The 14,437-nt window shown below is 43.0% G+C and overlaps 1 protein-coding gene across 1 annotated transcript in view; it reads left to right on the top strand.

Annotated features, from left to right (window-relative positions):
- Positions 1-14,437, top strand: part of ephb2a (eph receptor B2a) — a 46,176-nt gene that overhangs the window by 26,982 nt on the left and 4,757 nt on the right. Inside the window, exons 4-13 of the mRNA XM_010875753.3 lie at positions 3,340-3,495; positions 4,704-5,039; positions 6,503-6,627; positions 6,749-6,911; positions 7,076-7,249; positions 8,199-8,321; positions 10,103-10,350; positions 11,185-11,400; positions 12,321-12,470; positions 13,227-13,420. Of these exons, the coding sequence (XP_010874055.1) occupies positions 3,340-3,495; positions 4,704-5,039; positions 6,503-6,627; positions 6,749-6,911; positions 7,076-7,249; positions 8,199-8,321; positions 10,103-10,350; positions 11,185-11,400; positions 12,321-12,470; positions 13,227-13,420 (1,885 nt within the window). The remainder of the gene's footprint in view (positions 1-3,339; positions 3,496-4,703; positions 5,040-6,502; positions 6,628-6,748; positions 6,912-7,075; positions 7,250-8,198; positions 8,322-10,102; positions 10,351-11,184; positions 11,401-12,320; positions 12,471-13,226; positions 13,421-14,437) is intronic.

The following is a 14,437-nucleotide window of genomic DNA, read 5'->3' as shown; positions in this document are numbered from 1 at the left end:
AACATTTTACATTAGTAGAGTACTGTATGTTGGTATATTTTGTAAACTGTAGTGGACATGATTAGTCTTTATTTATCCATGTAAACCCTCCTATCTATTAGTCTTCTAAGCTGTGAACTGGTCTTCTAAACTCTAAACTAGGCTTTTGAACGGTGCGTTGAAGGAAGCCCCTTTCACCCCACACCTTTACTAGAAGGTAGAAGGTTTTGTTTCAAAAGGTTCTGTTTCTATGGCTAATTGGGTTTAACACTGTTCTGGTGGTCACACATTTACGGATCACTCACCATTTTATTAATATACACACCTGTAAACACGCACACACACACACACACACACACACACACACACATATACACTGTACCCAATGTGCACATGCATCAAAACATTTACACACCAACACACACACATATACACAGACAAATGATGACCAGATGTGCTCTGACATTTGCATTTTGATGTTTGAATTTGGTGGCAGGATTACATCACACCACTGTACACAGACAATGAGATGCGTATCGTGAAATACCAAGTCTTGTTTTACAGGAGGAGCAGAAAGTTGTCCTCTGTTGTCAGCTGGAGAAGAAAGGACCTCTTGAGACCTGTGTCTCAGGCATCACATTTTTTTTTGAGAGAAATAGGAATAGATATAGGAATAATGGACAAATCTTCCTTGAAAAGACAGTTAACTCTTGTCATGTCTTTACTCAGGCATGATTATTCGGAATCATTAAAGTCCAATCTGTTGGATGTTCAAAGATTCTCTTCAAAACTGTGTATGAACTGGTTTTCTTTCAGCTTCATGTCTTTCCCCTACACGCACACACACGCAAACACACACACACAGATACGCCTACACTAAACTACCACTGTAAAGTATAGAATATTTTGTTAATTAGCTGACACTCTTATCCAGAGCGACTTATATATTGATTGCATAGATTTTGTACATTGTAATATTACTTATGCCTATTTTCTGTTACGAGAAGAGGGGTCATGAATGTGCCGGTTGGAATCTGGAGGATGAAAAGGTATCCATGATTATATGAAGGCCAAATAAAACATTTAGACAGGACACCAGGATTATCACCTCTGTGTAACAAATGTAACAATACGTTCTACGGTATAGTATCTTCAGTGACCTGCTTAATGCGTCACCCCAAGGAGGGCAATGTTCCATTAACTGCCCTGGGGCATTGGGATTTGACCTTTAGACATTTGATCATTGCTCTGCAAAATCACTTCCAGTAGCATCCAATATCCCATCTCTGGACGGACCAGGACTGACCTTGTTGAGTGTCAGAGGCAAGGCAACACACGGATGCAGAATTCTATATTCACATTGAATATACTAAATACATATATTAATACAAAAAAACACAAAACATATCATGTCATTCAAGAAAAAACTCACTCCACTTCTTAAATTATTTTTGCAAATAGACGTGAGGGCTTGGTGAAATCCTGTGGCAGGAGACAGCATGCTCATGCATTTATAACAGACAAAAATCAATGTTCCATCAAAGTCCCTGCTGACCCATTTCAAGTCAATAACACTCCACACTGTCTCTATAGCAGTTTTTCAGCCTGTATTATGCTATTAATTATAGTACTTTAAGATTCATAACAAATTTGCCTCTTGAGGTTGGTGTTGCAGTATGCATAGAAATAGAATGGGAAAGTTCCTCAGACCACTGGAATTTGAGTGCACTGTTATTGCAGTAATTATATTTCTACTGTAGAATCCATGGCTAAGGATGAAAGCACAGTGGTGTGAATCATTGGCCCATACTCTATCTGAGTGTCTCTAAGTGTACGACTCGTATCGAAAGATCCATTATTGGAACTGTCAATCCCCTCTGCTTTCTCCCCCCTCAATTCTCTTAAATATCTGGGTCTAGCTATGGGAGTTCCCCTCTGCCAACAGGCTATTCCTTTTGTCTCAGCACACTGCCTGCCTGGGTTTCCTATAGCTTTTCATTGTAGCCTTTCATTGTGGGAAGCAGAAGACAGGACACAAGAGGCTGGACCTCTTGGGAAATAAAACGAAAGGAATTCAATAACAAGATGTTATGTTTTAACACAGGCAAAGACTCATTCAGTGCCAGAGAATTAGGTCCATTTATCATTATAAAGAGGTGGTGGTGGGAGTGAGTATAACATACATGCTGTTCTGTTTGATCCCACTGTCATGACACCAGCTGTCTGAAGTGACCCTGAGCGTGTTGAGGTGAACGGGCATGTCAAAGCCTCTGAGGCTGCATCCCCTTGTTATTACTTTTGACCAGAACCCAATGGACCTTGGTCAAACGTGGTCCAGTGCAGGAAGTTGCAGCCAGTTATCTATTAACTTTTACACCACGTTAATTGGATTAGATTGTCAAGCTGAAGGCTGCAGTAGACAAACACTGCTTACAAATGGGTGAGAAGACACTACAGGATTTTGGTAGATAATCATGAATCTACAAATTGTAATATGAATGACTTATTTAATCAGATGTTTGTCCGTTTCCCTTAAATGTATTAACTATTTTGCACTGAATGGCATTCGGATTGAACCAGTGGTCCCTGGAGCAGTCGGCAGCAGCTTACTCCACTTGGCCATTGACTCCAAAGCAACCTGCCTACCTAATGTTTCAATAAAATGAGGTTGTTTTGATGCTATCCCCATCCTCAGCCCTAGCCCTAATCAGCTGCAGCTAATACCTAAACCTAACCATCAACATATTTCTGTTTTAACCCTATTCCCAAACCTGTAACAGTGCTGAACTAACTCAGTGCAAAATAATAATAAAAAAAAAGTTATGTCTATCTGTAGAAAACTGAGATCTTGTTGTTCAACAGGATTTGCTGTTTAAGACAGAGGGTTAAATAGAGGGAAAGTGGAGTGAAATCTCGGGTAGAGCTCAAACAATATTAGTGGTTATGATGATTCCCACTATAAACCTGCTGTAGCAGTCATACTCCACAGAAGAATGTCTACAACTCAACCCATTCCTCCTTCTCTTCCCTAACACACCGTCTGGTAGAGAGAGTTTGTTCCAGACCTCCAGATTCCAGCCCTTACACTATACCTCATTATTCACCAAACAGAGTTTCAAATGTCATGTATTAACCATATAACAGTGGAAAATAGACAATGACATCGAATATGTCTGTGTATTTCAATAAAATAAAATCAGTTTCACATTTTTTCTCCCATCTGTTGTAATATGTCTGGTGTATTGAGTTGATGCAACTCCTCAGCATATTAAACTCCATTCATAACCTTTTTCTCTCTCTTTCTCTCTCTCACTCCCACTCACTCTCTCTCTCTCTCTCTCTCTCGCCTCTCCTCTGCAGCGTGTGTCTCCGGGTTCTTTAAGTCTTCCCAGGGAGACCACCAGTGTCTCCAGTGTCCTATCAACAGTCGCACCACCAATGAGGGGGCCACAAACTGCGTGTGTCGCAACGGTTACTACCGCACCGACTCGGACCCCCCACAGATGCCCTGCACCAGTAGGTTCCTGATCCCGACAGCGCTGCCCACTCACCATAGGTGGTGCTGCAGCCTAACGTTAAACACAGAGATTTCCATTCTGCAGCCTGACTAGCAGGCTTTTTCTGCATATTACAATACACTGATTTGTAGCGTTAAAAACGTATTTATGTGAATGGACACACGCTCTCGGGACATTATGGCTCAATACCTATTTGTGAGTGTTACATTTGTTTTTGATTTGAATTTACTGACAGAATCCGATCATCTCAGTTTAAAAAAAATGATGTGTGCCTAATGTGTCTTTCCCTGTGGATAAAAGTGCATGCCTAAGAAAGACAGACGGAATCAGATTTGCATTATGCCATGACCACCAATGAAATCCTCTGGCCAAATCTATTCAACTTTTTCTGTTTTATAACGTCTCGAGCTTGCGTATTGTAATATAAATAAATACAAAATTATGCATACTTCTTCCAAACGCAGGGTATGTTTCATCCTGGCATGAGGTGGCCCTCTTTTGTGAACACACTGAACTGGTGGAATGTCCCATCCATTCTTTTCCGGCAGTTCCAACAAGGACCTCCGAGAAAATAGCCTGTGAGATTTGCATAAGCCTGTTCTTTATGAGGGCAGCTGCTTCAGTGTGAAAACACAGGCAGCATCCTCAACGGCTTTCTACTGGCTTTGTTCTGGTGTCCTCCTAACCAGAACCCTATAGTCCATGGGTAACGTGAGGGCACTACAGAGGCAGTGAGGTGCCATTTGGGACACAGGCAGGGCTACTGTGGAGTTGTGGCCCTCAGATGTATCTGTCTTATAGAAGAGGCAGAAACAAGTATGCACAGGCATTGTTAGTGTCCAACAGGACGCTAGCTAGCAGGCTGTTCTTTTAACGGAACTCTCTCCCCCTGCTACTAAAGTGTCGAGTCTGATGGGATTCAGTAGAGCTCATGAAAATACCTTCTAAATATTCAACTAAGATGAATTATTTCTGTTCGGAGATGTAGAGACTGGTGTTATGTATCTTACTGTATATTCCCTCAACCACTTATCGTTTGTTCGATAAGGGACCAGCAGTCAACAATCAGATTTTGGTCTGCATTACCGTACAGGCTATCGGTTGGGTTGGACCCTGTAGCTGCTTGGACTCGATTAGGACCTCTATCTGGAGTAGAGGCCTTGTCATCAAGTGAACCTCCCTAACCCTCGCCTTCTCTCCTGACAGCCATCCCCTCCGCCCCCCAGAGTGTCATCTCCATCGTGAATGAGACATCCCTGAGGCTGGAGTGGAGCGCACCGCGCGACGGCGGCGGCCGTGAGGACGTGGTCTATAACATCATCTGTAAGAGCTGTGGCGGCGGCCGGGGAGGTTGCACGCGCTGCGGGGACAACGTCCAGTTCGTCCCGCGCCAGTTGGGCCTGACCGAGTCCAGCGTCCACATCAGTGACCTGCTGGCCCACACACAGTACACCTTCGAGATCCAGGCGGTCAACGGGGTGTCTGACCAGAGCCCCTACTCGCCACAGTACTCCTCAGTTAACATCACCACCAACCAGGCTGGTAAGAACCACGTGACTGGGGTCACGTGTGAAGTTGAGTGAAGGGAAACGATCAGGAGTGAGTTCAGTCTGATGCCAGAGGAGATATTACACCCAATAAGGGTTTGAACGCTTGGATGGAGGAAACATTGAACCATCTTTGCAAGGTCAAGATCTGCGTGAATAATACATGGTAACAATTAACCTAATCTTGGTAAGGATGCCTAAGCAATGATTATGTCTGCATTAGAACAAAAATATCCACAAACTCTCACAGAATTATTTTCTACGCTTATTAGTACTGAGTATGTTTAATTACATTTAGAGAGCTTGGTACACGCTATTCAGAAAAGGTTTATACTGTAATGCTTCAGGTTCCAGTTTCTACTGACTGGGTGTTAGGCAGTGTTGTTATCAGGGTCAGGCCATCGGTTGATGCCCTTCACACTGTAGTGTTTTATCCACTGCAGAAGCTGTCAGTCCTTATTACTGTCTGGGATGGGACTGTGAAAAGACCAATCGTAGGTTCCCATGAGCCCTAGTGTCTCTCCAGGCTGCTGGGACCTGCATGGAAGCAATTACAGACTATAAGAGGAAGCACTGATGTTACATAAACAGGAGGTCCTCATCAAGCCCTCATTAGGAAATGCCTTCTGTCTCTTCTGTGTGTTTGGGTGTGTGTTTGCCTAATGAGTGATTGTTTTGCACCTCAGGGTGAAAACAAATACAATTAGAATTACTATTTGTATCTTTCAGAAAATCTGGGCCTTTGAAATAGTCAGGCAGCCTTAGAAACACAGTGCTGAATCTGTCATCCTTGGAGACATAGTATAGAACCAGTCAGCCTTGGAGACACAGTTTAGAACCAGTCAGCCTTGGAGACACTGTACAGACCCAGTCAGCCTCTGAGACACAGTTTAGAACCAGTCTGCCTCGGAGACACAGTTTAGAACCAGTCTGCCTCGGAGACACAGTTTAGAAACCGTCAGCCTTGGAGACACAGTACAAAACCAGTCAGCCTAGGAGACACAGTACAAAACCAGTCAGCCATGGAGACACAGTACAAAACCAGTCAGCCATGGAGACACAGTACAAAACCAGTAAGCCTTGGAGACACAGTACAAAACCAGTCAGTCTAGGATACACAGTACAAAACCAGTCAACCTTGGAGACACAGTACAAAACCAGTCAGCCATGGAGACACAGTACAAAACCAGTCAGCCATGGAGACACAGTACAAAACCAGTCAGCCATGGAGACACAGTACAAAACCAGTCAGCCTAGGAGACGCCGTACAAAACCAGTCAACCTTGGAGACACAGTACAAAACCAGTATGCCTTTGTGACACAGTACAAAACCAGTCAGCCTTAGAGACAGCACAAAACCAGGCATAGTTCTGTCATTAACTTTAAGCCTATCTCTCTTTCTCTCTTTCATCCTTTTCACCCTCTCTCTTTCAAACCAACTATTTCTGTCTTTCTCAGCACCTTCAGCTGTAACCATCATGCACCAGGTGAGCCGAACCCCTGACAGTATCACTCTCTCCTGGTCCCAACCTGACCAGCCCAATGGCCTCATACTGGACTATGAGCTGCAGTACTATGAAAAGGTAAACGTCCATTTGTCTGGTATTACTATTGTACTTACTGTGACAGTAAGAAAGGCTAGCATTCAAATGGTGAGTAGATCCAATCTCATAGTCCGTGTGTGCATGTGCCTTTGTGATCCAGAGCATGGCAGAGTGGAACTCATCAGTGGTACGCAGTCAGACTAACACAGCAGTGATCAGGGGCTTGAAGCCTGGCGTTATATACGTCTTCCAGGTACGAGCTCGGACTGTGGCCGGATTCGGACGCTTCAGCGGAAAGATGTACTTTCAAACCATGACCGAAGGTATGCTGTTCAAGAGTATTTGTTTTGGATTTTTACGAAAACTTGGGGTGCACTTTATTTCTCCTACTTATGTGGTACTGTATAGTCCTGAATGTGGATGATTACAGTGTAGGTCGACCTTGCAGAAGTACAATTTTTTTTTTTGTTCTGCTATTTATTTGCAGAGGAGTACAAGTCCTTCTTTCAGGAGAAGCTCCCCCTCATCATCGGCTCAGCCGCTGCAGGCGTGGTCTTCATAATCGCTGTTGTCGTATTTGTCATCATCTGCAAACGAAGAAGCTTTGAGAGACCGGAATCTGAATACACTGACAAGCTGCAGCATTACACCAGTGGCCACAGTGAGTAACAGGTTTTTACTGATTCAAATGATCTTTTTGAGACTGATTCATTTAGATTTCTAAAGACTCTCCTTCTTCCAGACAAACTTGTCTCTGTTAGAGATGTGTTGAATGTTAGCGTGACCGATTTATTTCTGACTAATGTTAACATCCTGGAGACAGTTGGGACAGAACAGTTAGATAAGGACTACTAGGACTACTCAGACTACCAGGAAATCTAGGACTACTAGTACTACTAGGACATCTAGTACTACTAGGACATCTATGACTACTAGGACATCTATGACTACTGGGACTACTAGTACTACTAGGACATCTAGGACTACTGGGACTACTAGTACTACTAGGACATCTAGGACTACTGGGACTACTAGGACTACCAGGACTACTGGGACTTCTAGGACTACTAGGACTTCTAGGACATCTAGTGCTACTAGGACATCTATGACTACTAGGACATCTATGACTACTAGGACTACTAGTACTACTAGGACATCTAGGACTACTGGGACTACTAGTACTACTAGGACATCTAGGACTACTGGGACTACTAGGACTACCAGGACTACTGGGACTTCTAGGACTTCTAGGACATCTAGTACTACTAGGACATCTATGACTACTAGGACATCTATGACTACTAGGACTACTAGTACTACTAGGACATCTAGGACTACTGGGACTACTAGTACTACTAGGACATCTAGGACTACTGGGACTACTAGGACTACCAGGACTACTGGGACTTCTAGGACTACTAGGACTTCTAGGACTACTAGGACTTCTAGGACTACCAGGAGTTCTTGGTCGCTTCTGTTCAGTGTATCTAACTTCCTGTCAGCAGGTCACTGCCCAGACACAATTTAGTTTGGTTTCTTTGCATTTCTAATGTGTATCCCACGGCTGTATATTATGCATATCCTCTGTTTTCTCTGTTTCTCCTTCTAAGTGTCTCCAGGAATGAAGATCTATATTGACCCATTCACTTACGAGGATCCTAATGAGGCAGTGAGGGAGTTTGCCAAAGAGATTGACACCTCCTGTGTCAAGATAGAGCAAGTCATTGGTGCAGGTAAAATAACTTTAAAACCATACATACTGTACATTTTAAACATATACAGCTCCAGAAAAAATTAAGGGACCTCTGCAATGTTTTCTTTCCATTCCAAAAAAGTCAAAAAGGAAGGTTATGAGTGAGGAACAGGAGGGTTAAAATTAAGAGACCACTGCAAATTGAATGTTTTTGTTCCTCACTCAAAACTTTCCTTTCCAACTTTTTTGGAAAGGAAAGAGAAAGGTGCAGTGGTCTCTTAATTGTTTCTGGAGCTGTATGTACATACACAGATCAGCCGTAACATTATGACCACTGACAGGTGAAGTGAATAACACTGATAATCTTTTTATCGTGGCACCTGTTAGTGGGTGGGATATATTAGGCAGCAAGTGAACATTCTGTTGATGTGTTAAAAGCAGGAAAAATGGGCAAGCATAAGGATCTGAGCGACTTTGACATGAGCCAAATTGTGATGGCTAAACGACTGGGTCAGAGCATCCCCAAAACTGCACCTGTCGTGGGGTGTTCCCGGTCTGCAGTGGTCATTGATGCACGTGGGGAGCGAAGGCTGGCCCGTGTGGTCCGATCCAACAGACGAGCTACTTTAGCTAAAATTGCTGAAAAAGTAAATGCTGGTACTGATAGAAAGATGTCAGAACACCCAGTGCATCGCAGTTTGTTGCATATGGGGCTGCGTAGCTGCAGACCAGTCAGGGTGCCCATGCTGACCCCTGTCCACTGCTGAAAGCACCTGCAATGGGCACATGAACATCAGAACTGGACCACAGAGCAATAGAAGAAGATCGCCTGGTCTAATGAATCATGTTCATCATGACTGGGTGCGTGTGTGTCGCATACCTGGAGAACACATGGCATCAAGATGCACTATGGGAAGGAGGCAAGCTGGCGGAGACAGTGTGATGCTTTGGGCAATGTTCTGCTGGGAAACCTTGGTTCCTCTCATTCGTGTGGATGTTACTTTGACACGTACCACCTACCTAAGCACTGTTGCAGAACATGTGAACCCTTTCATGGCAACGGTTTTCCCTGATGGAATTGGTCTCTTTCAACAGGATAATGAGCCCTGCCACAAAGTATAAATGGTTCAGGAATGGTTTGTGGAACACAACGAGTTCAAGGTGTTGACTTAGACTCTAAATTCCCCAGATCTCAATCCAATCGAGCATCTGTGGGATGTGCTGGACAAACAAGTCTGATCAATGGAGGCCCCACCTCACAACTTAAACGATCTGCTAATGTCTTGGTGCCAGATACCACAGCACACCTTCAGATGGGTCACGGCTGTTTTGACAGCAAAAGAGGGACATATACAATATTTGGCAGATGGTCATAATGTTATGGCTGATCAGTGTATATTATACTTAGTCCTTAACTAAAAATCATTCTCAATGGATTCTGTGATGAAAGTACTTTAAGGTCAAGGATATGGAGTACAGTGTGTATTAAACTCAATTATATATACTTAGGATTGTCTCACATTTTATTTATCCAAGTAACAAACCCATATTACAGGACTTGAATAATTATTATACAGCTCCGGAAAATATAGCTTTCCTTTCCAAAAAAGTCGAAAAGGAAGGTTTTGAGTAAGGACCCAAAGGGTTAAAATTAAGAGACCACTGAAAATTGAACGCTTCTGTTCCTTACTCAAAACTTTGCTTTTCAGCTTTTTTGGAAAGGGAAGAAAAAGGTGCAGTGGTCTCTTAATTTTTTCCGGAGCTATAGATTCCTTGGTTGAGAAACTCTAAATATCTTAAACCGTAAACATTATCGTCCAGGAGAGTTTGGGGAGGTGTGCAGTGGGAACCTACGTCTCCCTGGGAAGAGAGAGATCCTGGTGGCCATCAAGACCCTAAAGGCAGGCTATACAGAGCGCCAAAGGCGGGACTTCCTGTCTGAAGCATCAATCATGGGCCAGTTTGACCACCCTAACATCATCCACCTGGAGGGTGTGGTCACCAAGAACGCCCCCGTCATGATTATTACAGAGTTCATGGAGAACGGATCTCTGGACTCCTTCCTTAGGGTCAGTATTTCAATGGGTCTCAATGGTTCCTTTCATTTTTCTCCTTCCTTTCCTTCCTTTGTTCCTTCCTTCCTCAAGTGATTGTAATTGTAGGGAGGGAGGACTTAAAAACAGTAGGTGGTTTTGGTCTTGTCGTTTCGGATCAATGTACATCAGTGGCTCCCTACCCTTTTCAGTTACTGTAACCCCAAAAAATGTTTGCACTGCTTGGAGTGCCCCTGAAGTGTTAATTTCATTAGTAAGCCTATGGTGTCATGAGTGTTTTCAAGTACCCCCTGTGGAGAGGCCAAGTACCTGCAGGGGGCCTAGTACCCCTGGTTGGGAACCACTCGACTATAGATCATAGAAAAGTGGTCTGCCTAATCTCATAAGTGATGTTTTTAAGTTGATAAAACATTTGACCACATTGCAACCATATTTTTGGTATTTTATGATTTATTGGATAGGAGTGATGAAAGACCTCCCAGAAAGATCAGTAGGTTGAACCAGAACCAACCCTGCATTATATCTGAACTGGAAGCATCATCTTAGAACTCTGGACCTTCCTAGGTCATCTAAATAGAACTTTTTAAAACATTCATAATTAATGGAAATTGTATTGTATTTGTGTTGTATTTGGTGCATACATTTCTGAAACAAATTTGTGGAGTAACAACAATATGCAAATGTTCTGAAACTTTTTTGTTCTGTAGGAAAATGAACAGTGTGTTTAAATGAATATTGCACACTTGAGAATATATTAGGGAACATATCATAAATCATGACACGCCACAACCTAACTTAGCAGTGCGTGGCACAGCACGTAGCAATAAAATACATTTGTTCCCACTTTAGCAAAATGACGGGCAGTTCACAGTGATCCAGCTGGTGGGCATGCTGCGTGGCATCGCGGCTGGCATGAAGTACCTGAATGACATGAACTACGTGCATCGGGATTTGGCCGCACGCAACATCCTGGTCAACAGCAACCTGGTGTGTAAGGTGTCTGACTTTGGGCTCTCTCGGTTCCTGGAGGACGACACATCAGATCCCACCTATACCAGCGCCCTGGTGAGTGTGGCTCTGTCCCAATATCCATACTTCCATACTATGTGGTATGAAGCAATGTATGTTGGGCATGTTAGACCCCACAAACACCAGTGTCCTGGTGAGTATGGTTCTGTTTCAATCATAGGACCGTATACATACTAGAATACCCCTTACTATGAAGCAATGTATTAGGCATGCATTATAAGTGGTATGCTTGTATGTACATTTATCTGGTTGATTATTTCATGAAGGATGCATTCTTATAGTCAAATATTTTTTTTTTTCTATCCCTTTCTCTCCAATGATCTGCAAGTACACAGAGGCTGAATATTCATCTGAGCCAGTTTCACCCAGCAGGAAAAAACTATAATGCAACAACTGGAAATCGGAATTGTTGTGGATTATGATAAAATTGACATTAAATATAGAATTAATGGATTTTATAAATTTCTGGGCAAAATGCAAATAATTCAGACACGTTCAAGTGGAAAATATTAACTTTAGAAGCCTTTTTATGTACTACCTGTTTGTATTTTCCCGTGTGTAAGATGATTCCTACCACAACAGAATGATTCAATAAAATACAGCCTCTCAGTTGCTTAGCAATGGATGTGCTTTCAGCTGTCCAGTGTTATCAGAGCAGTGTCAATAACATGAATGGAGACGTGTGAACAACCAAAATGTTTCAGGATTTAAAGAGACCCCCATGCAAAAAAGAATCAGTATACAGTCTGATTGTCTACCCTTCTTCTGAAGTATGCACTACAGCTCTCCTTATTGAAATGGACTGGTTTATGAAACATGGTGAAAACTGATTGTAGGTCCGGAGGAGACCTGCTTGAACCAATCCAATACTTCTGAATGCACCAAGGGAGTGACGCGGTGCATGGTCCTAGCTGAAGGGTAGAGAATTGATACGCAACACTTCTCTGTGTTTTCAGGGAGGGAAGATTCCTATACGATGGACAGCCCCAGAAGCCATCCAGTACAGGAAGTTCACCTCCTCCAGTGATGGGTGGAGCTACGGCATCGTCATGTGGGAGGTGATGTCATATGGAGAGCGGCCCTACTGGGACATGAGTAATCAAGATGTGAGTAACCAGTTGTCATTATCTCTCTCTCACTACATTAGCATGATGGTACTATTTCCTATCTTTACATCTATCTATTACAGTTTCGATTTACTTCTTGTGCCCTGAAATAAGAATTTCAATGTCAGTCTAAACCTGTTGTTAACACAGGATATAACAATGTGATTTAATTTAGGTTTTGCAAAAACTATTATTAGGTATAACAGAAAGACAGAGACTGATAGATAAACAGAGACAGAGACTGATAGATAGACAGAGAGACAGAGACTGAAAGATAGACAGAGAGACAGAGACTGATAGATAGACAGAGACTGATAGATAGACAGACAGAGACTGATAGATAGACAGACAGAGACTGATAGATAAACAGAGACAGAGACTGATAGATAAACAGAGAGACAGAGACTGAAAGATAGACAGAGAGACAGAGACTGATAGATAGACAGAGACTGATAGATAGACAGACAGAGACTGATAGATAGACAGAGACTGATAGATAGTCAGAGACTGATAGATAGACAGAGTGACAGAGACTGATAGATAGACAGAGACTGATAGATAGACAGAGTGAGAGAGACTGATAGATAGACAGACAGACAGAGACTGATAGATAGACAGAGAGACAGAGACTGATAGATAGACAGAGACAGTTGATTCAGATAGTACTAGCCACATTTGGAGACCAATAAGTCCCTGTTGATTTCGGAAACCTCATTGAGAAACATTTTCATATCAATCTATACCCATGTTTGGTAGGTGATTAATGCCATAGAGCAGGACTACCGGTTGCCCCCACCCATGGACTGCCCCTCAGCCCTGCACCAGCTCATGCTGGACTGCTGGCAGAAGGACCGCAACAACCGGCCCAAGTTCAGCCAGATTGTCAATAACCTGGACAAGATGATTCGCAACCCAAACAGTCTAAAGGCCATGACGCCGTTGTCATCAAGGTGAGATTGCCTGTCAAGTCGTCTTCAATGGCTTCCATCCTTTCCTCGTGTCTTCAATTACATACATTTTTCTTTGTATTTCCTGATTTATTTGGGCTCTCAAGGGGTTGTCATTGGGATTGTGTGATTGGTTTCTCTCCCATGTAGGTCAGTTGATAGAGACTTGTTGGTGTGTTTTGGATCATTTTCCTGCTGCAGAACCAATGTTCGGTTCAGCTTGAGGTCACGAACAGATGGCCAGACATTCTCCCTCAGGATTTTTTGGTAGACAGCAGAATTCATTGTTCCATTTGTCACAGCAAGTCTTCCAGGTCCTGAAGCAGCAAAACAGGCCCAGACCATCACACTACCACCACAAAATTTTACTGTTGGTATGATGTTCTTCTTCTGAAATGCCGTGTTACTTTTACGCCAGATGTAATGGGACACAAACCTTCCAAAAAGTTCAACTTTTGTCTCGTCAGTCCACAGAATATTTTCCCAAAAGTCTTTGGGATCATCAAGATGTATTCTGACCAAAATGAGACAAGCCTTAATTTTATTTTTGCTCAGCAGTGGTTTTTGTCTCGGAACTCTGCCATGCAGGACATTTTTGTCCAGTCTCTTTCTTATGGTGGAGTCATGAACACTGACCTTAACTGAGGCGAGTGAGGCCTGCAACTCTTTGGATGTTGTTGTGGGGTCTTTTGGGACCTCTTGGATGAGTCATCGCTGCGCTCTTGGGGTAATTTTGGTCGGCTGGCCACTCCTGGGAAGGTTCACCACTGTTCCATGTTTTCGCCATTTGTGGCAATTTTGAGTCCCAAAGCTTTAGAAATGGCTTTATAACCTTTTGAGGGCTGATAGATCTCAATTAATTTATTTCTCATTTGTTCCTGAATTTCTTTGGATCTCGGCATGATATCTAGCTTTTGAGGATCTTTTGGTTTACTTGACTTGGTCAGGCAGGTCCTATTTCAGTGATTTCTTGATTGAGGACAGGTGTGGCAGTAATCAGGCCTGGGTGTGGCTAGAGGA

The sequence above is a fragment of the Esox lucius genome, chromosome 12 (assembly GCF_011004845.1).
Source record: "Esox lucius isolate fEsoLuc1 chromosome 12, fEsoLuc1.pri, whole genome shotgun sequence".
Classification (NCBI taxonomy): Eukaryota; Metazoa; Chordata; class Actinopteri; order Esociformes; family Esocidae; genus Esox; species Esox lucius.
Note: the sequence above shows the minus strand (reverse complement) of the source record. Positions and strands in the feature narration are given on the sequence as shown.